The following is a 13260-nucleotide window of genomic DNA, read 5'->3' as shown; positions in this document are numbered from 1 at the left end:
GCATGTGCTTGTCAGGCATTTTCCTCATATCCACTCAACACAATCCATGGAACACCTCAGAGAAGCAGGGTTCTTGCTTCATATTAATCACCCCTCTGGTCACGCAGTCCCTTGTGTCTGTCTGCTAAAGCCAGTTGCATCACTTATGTTGCCTCTCCAGGAGAGGGGGAGAAAAGAGCATTAAGGTTTAAAGAGAACAAAGAAGTGATGCAAAAAAAATACAGTTTTGGGGGTTTGTTCCCAGTTTTGTCAGTTTTGTGGGCTTCAAGAAAGTAGAAGGAATGGAAAGGGGAGAAAGGGTCTCACATGAAAGAGGTAATCTTCATCATTTTGATCTTTGGTGACCCTGTGGATGTGCCTGAAGTACCTTATCAAAAAGTTGAGTTCATTCAAGGTAAGCATGCCCCTTGAAGGAAGAGGATTATGTTACCTCACATTCACTGTCGGATGCTGCGGAGTCCACGGTGCCTGATAACTTCTTACCCTACTAGTTAACAGATCAAATGTCAAAATGTTTCTCAGAAATAGCTTGGGTTGGGTTTACCTGCCTAGAAAGATGCCAACACAGCTTCGGTGGGGATCAGAGGACTCCACAGCCTCTTGGTGACCTCTGCGGCTGACCATACACCAGATGCAATATCAAGAGACTCTAACAGTCCTGAAATGCAGACTCATCTCTGGCACTGTCCAATCAGTCCCAATACAGATCCTGTGACAGGAGTAGGGGCACCAGGAGCAAAAAGTACCTTGTAAAGTCCCCTGAGCTGAGGGCAACTTCTTGCCACTCACAAAATGGAATGGAATCTGAAAAATAGGAATCACTTCCAGTTTTCCCTTCCTGAGTTATGCTCACATTTTAAACTCCATGTCTTCAAACTAAGATGAAACAAACAGCCATGTAAATGGGAAAAATAAAGAGCCCCTTGGGACTGAATTGGTCACTAACAATTGGTTGATAAACTTAAGTGGTACCTAGGTACCAACCTATAGGCAGATCACGTATATGTCTATGTATGTGGACACAAACCCATGTCAGCTGTGTATAAGTCTGTGTGGGCACGTCTGTGTGTGCGTAAACTAAACTAGGCTTCACCACATGCTACCTTTCCCAAATTTTCTTCTCTTTCATCACAAAATAGCGACATCTGCTTAAGGGCTAGAAGCAAAACAGAGGGGGCAAATCATCTTCTTTACCATAAACGTTCAAATTCCTGTATATGCCAAAACAGAATTGCCCTCGTATCACAGGCTGAGGTCTCATTCTCTCAAGTGCAATCAAATGAACTGCTGTTGCTGTGGAGCTTGTCTAAAAACGTCTCTCTGCATTCTGCTCATTCAGGCCTTTTGCGCCTGCTGTTCTCATTATTATGCTCTTGTTTTTCCAAGTGTCAAAATCTCATTCGGACATTTATAGTTTTATCTGCACTTGAATACACAATCAAACACCACAGGCAGCACCAGCCGGGGGCTGAATCACGTCCTCTCCTACATCATATTTTCAAATTCCAGCAGAAAAACATTGATACCAAAACGATCCGATGGCTGAAACTCAAATGTTATAAAGGTTGGTCATGCAGAAGAAGCACACTCATGCTGGTCTCCATTTACACCCTCTTCTCATTCACACTCTCTTCTCCTGAGCCTTTCATGGATTTCCAGGAATAAATATTGTCCCCAGTACCTTCCCTTCCACCAACACGGCATCATTTAATTTGGTGGCAGTAGAAATCCCGTTATTCAGGCCACTTGTTTTCACCTGCCACATCATCGTTCAGGAGCTTGGTAGGATTTTGTCAAGGCTGGAAGTTCATATGCCGTTGCAGGACAAAGAAGGTGATGCTCACAACGAAGGAAATGCCACTTGGAGGGCTGGATGGACAAATGTCAGGTTAAACTACCCACGGACTTGAAGTGCAATAGAAGAGACTACTCCAGACACAGGGTGGCCACCAGCCTGAACTTTCTCACCGCCTTCACGCAGGTGGCTGTTCCTAACTCCACCGTGATGAGCCTGTTGTTTCTTTCACTGAACAGCCATGGGGAGGAAGGGGGTGAGGCAGGTCAGAGGGGTTGCTGATGGGAAGCAGCAAGTGGCCGCTGCGATGGACTCACATTGCACACTGCTATGCTCCGGCCACTGAGGGCAGAAGCCTATTTACTAGAATGAGGATTCATTGTTGAAAGAAATCCTTCAGGGATAAGAGTTTTCACTGGGTTTTGTTTTGTCGCTCTGAGGTGCCGCAGAGTACTTGGGACATCTGGCAAGAGCCTCAAGCAAAGCAGCAGCAGCAGTTGCATATGCCAGTTTATCCCCTCTCAGTGTGTTAATGAAACTCTGGTGACGTCCCTGTATCATCCTTTTGTCACTGCTACCCAAATACTCATAGGATCTCAGCATTGCCCCAGGGGAAGTTCCACGTGCATTAGGCATTCACTGTCTCATGGTCCTTATCAGCCACCTCAACTGGATCTCAGTGCTACCAGACAGTGACAGAGCAGGATCTGGTCAAGACCTTATGCTTTTTATCTTCTAAATGCTCAGGGTGGGGTTGATCCCTCACTGAAAGAAAGACATCAATCCCAAGCAAGTTACCTAGTCTCTACCTATCAACAGTGGAGTATGGATGGGAATTTCCCAAAGATGATCCAGCAATTGGTTTTGGTTGCTGCAGTCTGAAGGCTAGATTAGACTAGGTTGGATGCCTTCCTTTGAAGAGGAAAAGAAACTTAAGCATCAGTAGAGATTAAGTCCAGCATTGGGTCTAAGAGGTTTGTGCATCTGTTTAGAAGTGCCTGCATTTCAGGTGATGCCTGCTCCCCACTGTTTCCACAGTAAGTTCCAGACAGGGAATGTCTGCTTGGGACTCATGTCCTTTTCCTGGGCCAACTTCCCAGCAGAAATGATGGAAACCTCCGGAAAAGCTCTTTGGTACCTGAAAGGCAAGTTGCCACGGGCCAAATTTTCTGTTATACTATGGGCATAATGGAATTTGCAAATGCCTGACAGAGCAAAGAACCATTTGTTCATTTATTTAGTTCACCATTTCTGCCCATGGAACTGTTTGATGGGACTCCATAGTCTCTTTGATGCTCTCTTCAGGACTAAAAACTTTCCTGCCACGTCCCAACCCCTATGTCAGGTGTCTGCCAGCCCCATGCTTTCCCCTGTTGACTGGCACCTCCCTGCTGTCATTCATGGTCCAGAGGCAAATCCTGACTTCACTCTTTTCCCCATCTGTATCTTTAGCAAGGACTCCAGAGTCTTTCTCACTGTCAGTGAAAATACGTGGTGTAAGCCTGAAAGTGGTAGATATTGCCCAGAAATTTGAGATCAGCAGAAGTACAAGTTGGGCAAGTTGGAAACAGTAGCCAGAGCTTTTGACTAGAGGAAAGATAGAAGAAATAAGCATTTTCTGTATGAATTATCCTCATTCTGTGCCATTTTTTTGCACGCCACTTAAAGAAGTAAGGCTCAGGGTCTGGCCAGTGGCTGCATGGAGCCTGTGCATCCCTGCTGGCTATTTCTTCCCGTGAAATGAAAAGAAATCTTCCCATCACCTGACCAAAGGGGTCAGGATACCCTCTTCTCTTCCTACATGGAGCCATTCTGCTCTCCAGCCTCAGGGAGATGAGGCAGGATTAATAATTGTGATCAATGTGTTTCTTGTTTCCAGATACAGCATACCAGAAGGTATTTTTTGAGTATGATATATGAGTCACTGTGGGATGCAGCAGAATTTTTTGGCCTTGCAGCTGTGGAGGTACAGTATTCATCTTCTCTCAGCCTATAAAACATGCAGCCCAGAGACATGATGAATATGTTTTGCAGAAGCTCAAGTGGAAACTCCAGGGAAGTTCCTTGAAAGTGTTTCTAAACAACAAGACATTCATTTTGTTAGCTAAACAAAGTAAGATAAACCTTCCAGATCTCCTTAGCCCTTCTTCCCCTGCCCCTCCTCACTTTCCTGGCTTACTTCTGGAGCCTCTAAAGAGAGGATTGATTGCGGGCTGGTATTAGCTTAAGCTCCTGTTTTCAGCTTTGGAGTACCCAGGCTTCATCACAACCTGTGCCAGTAGCTGGCAAGTTAATAGTCATATTTGCGCATCCAAAGGACACAGACCAAGGGAAAACCAAGAGGCAGGGGTAGTCCAGGGACACAAACCCTTTGCAAGAAAAGTATCTCATCTTCTGGCTGTGCAGTGAGGGAACTTGCCTGGTGCTATGCAATGAATTATCCCCCGCTCATAATTCATCCCGTGTCTTGCACTTGTCCCCTGTTCTGTTTATCAAACCTGTTGGTCCTGCTGCTGCCCAAAGACTGTATTAAATTGGTTCATCAATCATGTGGCTGCCAGCCACAGTCTTGCCAGGGAAGGGAAGAAGGGAATGGGTAGAAGTACCGTAAAGCTCCACAGATAATGTAATTCCGATTAGGAAAAGTTCTTACTTCTGCAGCCACTTTTAAGCCCATTAGAATAGCTGTTTGTATTCCTTACTACTTAATTTAAGGCATTTAGCTTGAAGAGGCTGTAGTGAATAAAGCCCTTTGTTAGTAGGGCATTTGGATCTTCATTCTTGCACCAGTCCTGGCTGTGTTACCCTCCAGAGTCAAGCATGATAGGCCAGTTAATACCAGCTAAGTATTCAGTCCAGTAATATTCATAGATGGGGCTTTGCTTTTCAGGGCAAAGAAGTAATAAAAGCAAATATTGCCTTTGTGAGTTCAGAGCTGAGTCTGCGAAGAGGAGCTCACAGAAATCCATTTCCAGGCTGGATACGAATGTCTGGACAAACAGTGCCTTTGCACCATTTGGCACATCAGCCCCAGGGGCTTGGCAAGGGCACTGGTGGTGTGTGTTACCCCATCCCCACCTCTAATTGAGCAGAAATGCTGGATGGATGCAGGGATTTGTCATCTCAGGCAAGGCTTCTGCGTAGGCTGTGGCACCCAGGGCTGCACAGAGCATGTCCATCACGGGATGGGGCTGTTCAGTGAAAGTAGAGGCAGCATCAGTTTAACACATCCTCCTTGCACTAGTTTGCAGACTAGCCCACCATAAAGGTGACCTCATTTTTATCCAAAATTTGGTGGGGTATTTTCCTTACTGAATGTTTTTATCTGCGATACTTTTTTTTTTAATTAGCTAAATTAGATTTTTTTTTCTGAAGAATTTTAACCACAGTGGCATTGTGAAAACATTTATCGTTTGACCTAAAAACATATGTCAAAAACAAAGACTGAGTTTGTTTTGGTGTCTGAGGTCCCAGTGTTGTGGCTGGCAGCAATTACCAGGGGTCCGCAACAGATACCGCTCTCTGTACGTGTACCTATTTTGGCTCTGGAGACTTGAATCACTGCATCTGCTTGTCTGTCTGCAGTGTTTGATTGTGGGCTTACGTGGCCAGTCTCTGTAAGTAGACAAGTTTTATCCTTCAGCTAACAGTACCCAAGGTACAGACACTAAGAAGACAAGTGAACAGCCTGACCACTATCTGCATTTAGATGTTTTGGCTTCTTTTGGAGTTTAATGACCATTTTTTTTCACCTTTTCTACCACATCAAGGAAAAGCTGGTGAGACTGGGTCTGACTGGGCTCTCTGATCTACACAAGACGTTTCTTGTTCTCATTTCCTACATGGTGCTTGCTAGAACACAGGCATCCCTGGCGTGGAAGCCCCCAAACAGACTGTCGCTTCTCTGGGTCAGATATCAAATGCGCTGGATCATAAGCTCTTGCATGGGTACCAAAACCAAGGGACTTCTTCAAAGTGCATGGAGATCCCAAAGATCTGATCCCTGTTTAAAAAAAAAAAAAAAAAATCAAGAAAAAATGCTTATTAGTTGCCAAATGCTAACCTATTAAAACTGTCCTCAATTGCATTTTGTGTAATAACTATTTTCCAGATCTGTTTAGCTTAAACCTGCAGAAGTGTTGTAATTTGCATATAGTGACACCAGGGAGTAATGGGATGGTTTTACTAATTAGGGAATAGCAACAAAGAATTTTCTTAGGGATAAGCAAATCCTTTCAGACTAGTCTTACACTGATGGAGGATGGTTTCTGTGTTGATGATTTCTCCATCTCAATGGAAACCTTTCTGAATGGAATAAAGGAGGAATATAAGATTGTCTTTCCCATATGCACTTACCAATGCACTCTACGTTCAGAATTCAATATAGGAGGGATTTGATTTTGCTAAGTCACAAAATATGCATTAAGTTAAAAGAAAAAACAAACACACTCAGATTAGGTAATCTGTCAGAAACTAGAACTTCTGTGAAAGCGCAGGCCTGTTCCCCAAGCAAAATCAAGCTATATCATAAAGACAGGAGCTGCAAAATTCTGCAACTCTACGGCAGCATGTGACTAATACAAGACACCTGGTTTTGGCTGGGCTGAACATTTTAACAAGAAGCTGGATTTGCACCATAGGTCCTATCCTTTCACAAAGGTCAGGGCTGTCCTCAAAGAGCTCATCAAGAAAAAAAGCTGTTCTTTGCGATCAGCGTTGTTGCTAGGTTGAAGATCCTATCAGAAAAAGGGCTATTAGTGCTTGACAAATCAGCCTTCTGAATCCCTTTGGGTCACTCAACACATCATTTTGGGTAGATCCGACCTCTTATTGAATCCAATCAAGACATACTGTCAAGATTTCAGATTATTTGACATTTTGGTTAATGGTTTCTTTTCCCTTTGAGTTCCCATCTATTTTTAAGTGAAAAAAATACTCTTTTGAAATGGTACAAAGTTTCATTTCAAAGAGGTCAACCCCAAATGTTGCAGAATTTTCCATAACATAACACGACATTTCAGAAATGTCAAATTGAAATGTTCCAGCATTTTCAAACTTTCGCTCCATTTGGGGGGTTGAAACTGTTTATCTCAGTTTATCCAAAAGCTCAAATAGCTTCAGTGCTGTGCATTTACCTTCACCTGACAAATCCAACCTAACTTCAGTGAATAGGAGCCTCTCTGTTCAATCCTTTTATTAATGCTGTGATGGATAGCAGATGCTTGAAGAAAATCTTTGAGGAGAACTGAATGACCAACTCTTTCTAAAGTTTTCTCTGCTTTCCTTGCCAAGACTTTTAAGCGACCCTAACAAATATGTCCATGATCCGCAAAGCCCCTGGCATTTTTCTGGAAAGGGCTCTTCTTTTGAGTGTTTGGAGGTCCCAGACAAGAAGCTCATGAAATCCCTGGTGACCCTGCTGAGACGCCTGGCCAGACATCCTTTGCAAAGTGAGTAGGATGCCTTTTCCATCTAAATGAATGGACATGACACTAGGTGTAAACCTGGGAGTTGTTTATATGTTGCTGTTTTGAAATGATCATTTTCCTCCCACCTGCAGCCTAGTCTCTTTTCTTTTTTAATATGTATTGTTTGACATTTTTTCTGCCTGAAACATTTATAAGGCATTATGCTTAAAAAATTAGGTTGATGAATGAGAAGAGACGGTTCTCCTAATACAGTCATTGACAGAAAGGCCAGAAGCCTTTTTTAAAGCATGGAAGCTTGTCATTTGGCTGCTGTAAATTGCTCTGAGTAGCAAGACAGTAAAAAAAAAAAAGACAAAAATAGAGCAATAGATGACACTGAAGCAGAAAGCGTCCCAGCAAATACAGCATTGTGGAGAAATACAATTAAAGCATTACGAATTCCTCACTCATTTTAATGAGGGAACAAAGACTGTCTCAGAACTTATGCAGCTCACATGCTTCTACAAGACCTTTTTTTTGTAGGTGACAGATCTGTTATTGCTTGCCGGGTGACCCTGCTGATATCACACCATGGTCTATAAAGATGATGTTCTCCTTTCGTCATGCTGCAAGACTGAGACCCACTGAAATGGCATTAGTTGGTCCTGTCAATGGGTAGATCAGTCCTGGCCAATTTTCACTTTCCTTTGCCTGTTTTGAGCAGGGATTTTGCTTTTGTCTTGGGTCCTGGACTCGAAGGCGTCTGGAAGGATGTGTTAGAAGAACCGATATTTGAATACTTCTCAAACTCCAGATGTAGCTCTCTGCAGTGGCCAGCCGGTTGATGTGAGTGTGACTGTGGGATCATTGCAGGAGACAATCCCCAGTCGGCTGTGATTCTGCTTTCTGTGTTCATTATTGACAGCTGTACTAACAACCTGTAACTTTGTGAGGTTGATTGTGCTCAAGCCAAAATGCCTGACAAATAACTTTGGGAACTCCACCTGATCAAGTTGAACTCAAGGCACCTGCTTGAGTACTCAAAGCTACACAGAGACGTGGTACAATTACCAGAGCTTTGGATTAGTCTTCTGAGCCACTGGGAACCATAGCGAGAGACACAACGGCCACTTTAGCACCATCAAAATAGAAACTTCTCTTCCAGCTGACACATCGAGCTGAATGCACCACCCCCAAGAGAGAAGAACGTGGCTCCAACACCAATGGCCCTACTTCAGAGTAGCACTTAAGCATGTCCATGATCCCCTTGATAATCAAGGGAACTGCCCTGCTTGGATGCCTAAGTGTTCATCTGAATCAAGACTAAAAGAGTGTCTACTAGCTCTGGTTTCTGAGGTGTCTGTCCTGCACTAAAGCTGAGGCCTAAAGTGGATGCAAGGTAACTGGTGGTACCTGGCCTCTCCGTGGTGGTGAACCTGGGCCAGTCATTCCACCTAGTCAGTTTGCTCAAAAGCACTGCACTGGAAGGGAAAATTCAGCCCCTCTTGCCCTTGTCAAGGTAAGAACATTTCAGCTGACTTGGAAGAACGTTTTTGTGCAAGTGGCGGTTTTAGAGGGCTTTTCCCTTGCTACCTTTCCCAGCCAGGCTGGAATCCAGCCATCTCACAGAAGCAGGATCGTAGCTGTGTCTGGAGGGGACACGGCAGACCCTTGACTCACAGCCCATCTGTCCACATTCTCAGGGGAGGCTGAGCCATCTCAGAAGTCATCGTGATGCATAGTATTAAATCCTAGGATATGTTTAAGCTTAAAGGCACTTAAAAGTACCACCTGAGAGGCCATTGGTTCCATCATCATCCTAATTGTGCAAATAACCTCATTCGACTAAAAAAGTGTCTGATTTCCAGCCGGTTTACTGTCATATCCCAGGATCATGTTTCAGCCGAGAAATGAGCATCACATCTTCATTTCCAGGTGAAACAAATAAATGTATTGCATTGTTGTTGTTGTATATCTTGCAGACAAACAAAGCAGTAGCCAAGGGGGACTTCCACCACGCAAGCTCCAGCTCCCGGCGAGCACTCTTCCTGGCTGTCCTGTCCATCACAATCGGAACTGGCATCTACGTTGGGGTGGCCGTGGCTCTTATTGCCTATCTGTCCAAAAACAATCATTTATGAGCCTCAGGAAAGGGGGAGAACCAGCCACCCGGCGCCTGCACTGCAGAACTCCCCAGCAGATCAGACTGCATGATTTCTCCAAAAAGATCAAGAGACAAACACCTTCTGGGGGCAGGTACAGGATAAGATGGGCTTGTGCATTACTGTAGGGTGGGAAGCTGGCTGGGGTGGGGGTAGTTCCACCATTTGTGATGCACAAGTCTTGCTTCTCTTCATGAACCCCCGTACAAGAAAGAAGGAAAGAAAGAGCGAAAGAGAGAAAGAAAGCAAAAGACAGAAAGAAAAAAGAAAAAAAAAGAAAAGGAAGGAAGTTGGGGGAGGTCTGGAGAGGGGTGTTTTGCCTTTGCCTTCTTTGCAATATGGTGTTTACAAGCAGCTGGCAAACTGAGCTGTTCTCTTAATACCTTCTTGGTGACCTGAACTTTGTAGCCAGCATGAGCTTGTGCTTAGTTTGCTTGTTAAGCACGGCACTGAGATCTGGGAAAGCATGGACAGTGGCTGGTTCTCTGAAAGAGCAATATAACAACAGGAGGAAGACTATGTTTTCTTTTTTTTTTGAACGCAGGACTCATTTGCCTAAGAGTGAAGCAGAGACCTCAGCGTAGAATGGTATTGCCTACTCTTCTTGTGTGGGTAGGTTTCCATGGAGGAGAAAAGGAAATAAAAAGTATTTTTTCTTTCCTTTCCTTGTTTTTGGATTAAGATGTGACCCACAGGCCCACCCAATGCAGAACAGCTGAGGTTACTGCATGACTTGGCTCCGCAGACTGAGCGTGAGGTCGAAGTAGCATGGGATCTGTTGTAAAATTAATTCCTCCATCCAGTCACATTGTGATAACGGCACATTCCTGTGGCATATTGCTTATCTGGGTTGCTCCACCTTACCGTGGAGACCTGCATAGCAGTCAGTGCAAGAAACCTGGGGGAAAAAATGCAAACTGAAATACTAATCAATTTTAAATTAAAAATCGTGGTAAAGCATGGGAATTAACCAGGGGAAGGAATGCTTCATACATTTCTGGGGTCCTGCTGATACACAGAGCAGTGAAGGAGACCACTCAGATTACAAGCTCACAGCTCATCCGTGGACCAGGGACACAGCATAGCAATGGAGAGACAAACGTGTCCCTCGATAAGCAGCGCAATGGTATGTTGTAAGGGAATTGAGCGTTGTCCTTATTTCACTGACTGAAATGATACATTTATTTTCTTCTTTACTCCTTCCCCACAGTCAAGCTTTTATTTTTTTTTTTTTTTTGTCTTACAGATGTACCATTTCATCCCACCAAGGGTGTATCAGCATAGATATATATGTATCTACATATATATATACACAGAGAGAGAAACTGATCAAAATAATAAGCATTTTATTATTCACTGCATTGTGGTTTACAAACATAATTTCTTTACCCAAGAATGTCATCAAAGACCTTTTTTTCCAACTCTGTATTGTGTGTCAGCTTTGCTCTGGGACAGCTTTTTCTCCTGTTTTGGGGTTGGCATTATTTTGGTTTTAATTTAACTTTTTTTTTATTTTAGGGGGGAGGAGGACAAACACATCCAAAACTATTTTTCTGCTAGTTATACAGTTTATTAAAACACATGGTATACAGCTGCTGATGCTCCGTGTGACACTTTCTTTGGACGGATGTGAAGCGTTAGACTGAGTGAAACTTGCCCCAGTACCCCGAGTTCAGCTACCTGGAAAAGCACCTCTATGGACCATCCCATACTGTACCTGGACCCAAAAGCCTATTGCAGTCACTGACAGTTCTTTTTTGCATTGATTTGTTGGGCTTCAAACTAAGCCTGGAGACTAGCAATGTACTTCTAGTCATCTTCACCCATTCTCAGCCACTGCTAAAGCTGAGGTCCCAGTAAATGCAGTTTTTTGGCCAAGTTGCCGTATTAAGGTAAAGTCAATCCTGTGGTTCTTCCCCTTCAACCTTTTTTTCTAGCAATTGCCATGGAAGCCTCTTCCCTTTGAAGTGAGGCAGTGCTGACTGGGCAAGTTAGAGTCCCCACTGTATTCGCCCCAATGGGCAGTATCTGGGTTTGGGTAGGTGAGGCACAAGAGCACAATCTGCTGCCTCCTTATTCTTCCAAGAAGATGCACAGGGTTTCCAGCTATGACACTTACAGCAGGCTCTCCAAAGCAGTGTGTCGTGGCTTTAAAAACCAACCTGGGATGTGTGTTGCAGTCCTTGCCTCACTTCCCCCTGGAAATCAGGTGGCTGTGACCGCTTTGGTGCACATTTGCCCCATTTCAAACTCTTCTTCCCATTCAGGAAAAACGGGAAGTTTCTTTCTAGGTTGTTTTTAAGGGTGAAGTGTTGCTAGACTTTGACTATAAGGGATCAACTCACAGCAAAAGCCCCATGCTTTGCCAGCAGAGCTTTCGTCTCAGCCCACAGGTGACATCCACGCTGGGGACCGTGGGCTCTGTTCATCCATCACCACCTTGGGAGTCTTTGGGGGCCATATAAGCCCCATCCAAAACCCCAGACCTGAGCACCACGTGTCAATAACTAATCCATTTGCTCAATAACCCAGATTTAAGGGTGTTTGGGTGTGGTTCATCACAAGAAAGGCGAATGATGATTGGGATTCAAGCTAAAATTCCCAGGACACCACCCTACCCCTGTGTGAAGGCCCTAAATGCCACAGTGTGAGATGTGCGGTGAGACCTGTGAGCACACGTTTGCTTTTGCAACACGCAGGTGCCCAGTGAGCTTGAATTTGGGCAAGGTAACACATTTCAGTTAGGGCTTGGCTTTCACCACAGGCTCCTGTGCTTTGCTCCTGATGCACAGATCAGCCCAAAGAACCACACAGCCAAGCTGTGTAACATGCTCTTGCCTTATGTCAGCATGATTTGTGGGGAATTAGCTCTTTCTCTCAAAGCCTGAACTTTGGAGCCCACGGTATTGAAGAAGAAACTCAGATTTTCCATTTAAAAAGAAAGGAACTACTATTTCCTAGCCCCGATCTGAATTTAACCTGGAGTTCAAAAAAATTAGAAAGCGAATACAGAGACTCTAAGGTCATTATACATGCCCAACAATAGTAATAATAAAGCTATTTTTAAACCAATCTTGTGGTCGAGGGGTCTGCCTTATGATTTTTGATGATGGTTGTGCAGACTGAATATTGACCTGAGAGGCAAAAGCCAGCTCTGGAGCTAGAAGAAACTTTCCCAGATGAGCAGCCTTAAAAATGCCCTAGAGGCCCTTGCACCTGGCCTTAAAAATAGCATCCCAAGCTGAGGAGTGCAGGCTTGCATGTCTCCAGGAACCTCCAAGGGACGGTAAACAGGAGCAGCGCTGTGGGAAAGACCTGCCTAGCAAGAGCACTCCAGTGAGCATCACCTGGCTGAAAGTTGAGGATGTGCCTCTGTGCTGCACATGCTGGAGCAACCCACCATGGGACTGGTATTTGGTGTGGCAGTCCAGGGGGGTAAGCAGGGAACCTAAGGGGAGTTTGCATCCTGGGAATGTAGACCTGGGCCTCACTGCAGCCCAAAGTGGGGATAAAGCATCTGTTGATAGCTTTCATGCCTTAATATGGGTCCAGTTTGCTGAATATCTGCAGCACGGGTATTTACCCAGGGCTGAGTATCAGCCAGGAGCTGAACAGGGACCAGTCTCTCTTCCTAAGGTAAGTGATGTTGGCATGACCCGCTACAGCATCTCTGGCCGCTAGAACAGATATAATCCTCTAAAGAAAAATCTATGGCATGAAGACTAGAAAGTGCCACCGACACCAACGCTACGGTCTGAGCTTCTGCTGAGCAAGGACCTTGGAAGCTGCGTGACACAGGTTTGCTCCTCAGTGTCAGGAAGGTTCTGATGAAGGAAGAGGAAATTTGAAGGAAATGCTGCAGAGGTAGCATTTAATTCGGGGGTTTCCTCGGCTC

The 13260-nt window shown here is 44.6% G+C and overlaps 1 protein-coding gene across 2 annotated transcripts in view; it reads left to right on the top strand.

The window, feature by feature from the left end:
• SYNDIG1 (synapse differentiation inducing 1) overlaps positions 1-10959 on the top strand; it is a 77961-nt gene extending 67002 nt beyond the window's left edge. The window contains exons 4-5 of one of the 2 annotated variants that reach the window (XR_011327376.1): positions 9186-10491; positions 10612-10959. Coding sequence is in view for 1 of the 2 variants with exons in the window: in XM_069799867.1 (XP_069655968.1) it covers positions 9186-9344 (159 nt within the window). In the remaining variant the exon portion in view is untranslated. Of the gene's footprint in view, positions 1-9185 lie in introns of both variants that reach the window. The other variant, XM_069799867.1, reaches the window with a different exon arrangement.
• Positions 10960-13260: the final 2301 nt, after the last annotated feature.

This window comes from Haliaeetus albicilla, chromosome 13, assembly GCF_947461875.1.
Source record: "Haliaeetus albicilla chromosome 13, bHalAlb1.1, whole genome shotgun sequence".
Classification (NCBI taxonomy): domain Eukaryota; kingdom Metazoa; phylum Chordata; class Aves; order Accipitriformes; family Accipitridae; genus Haliaeetus; species Haliaeetus albicilla.
This window is presented reverse-complemented; position numbering and strand designations above follow the sequence as displayed.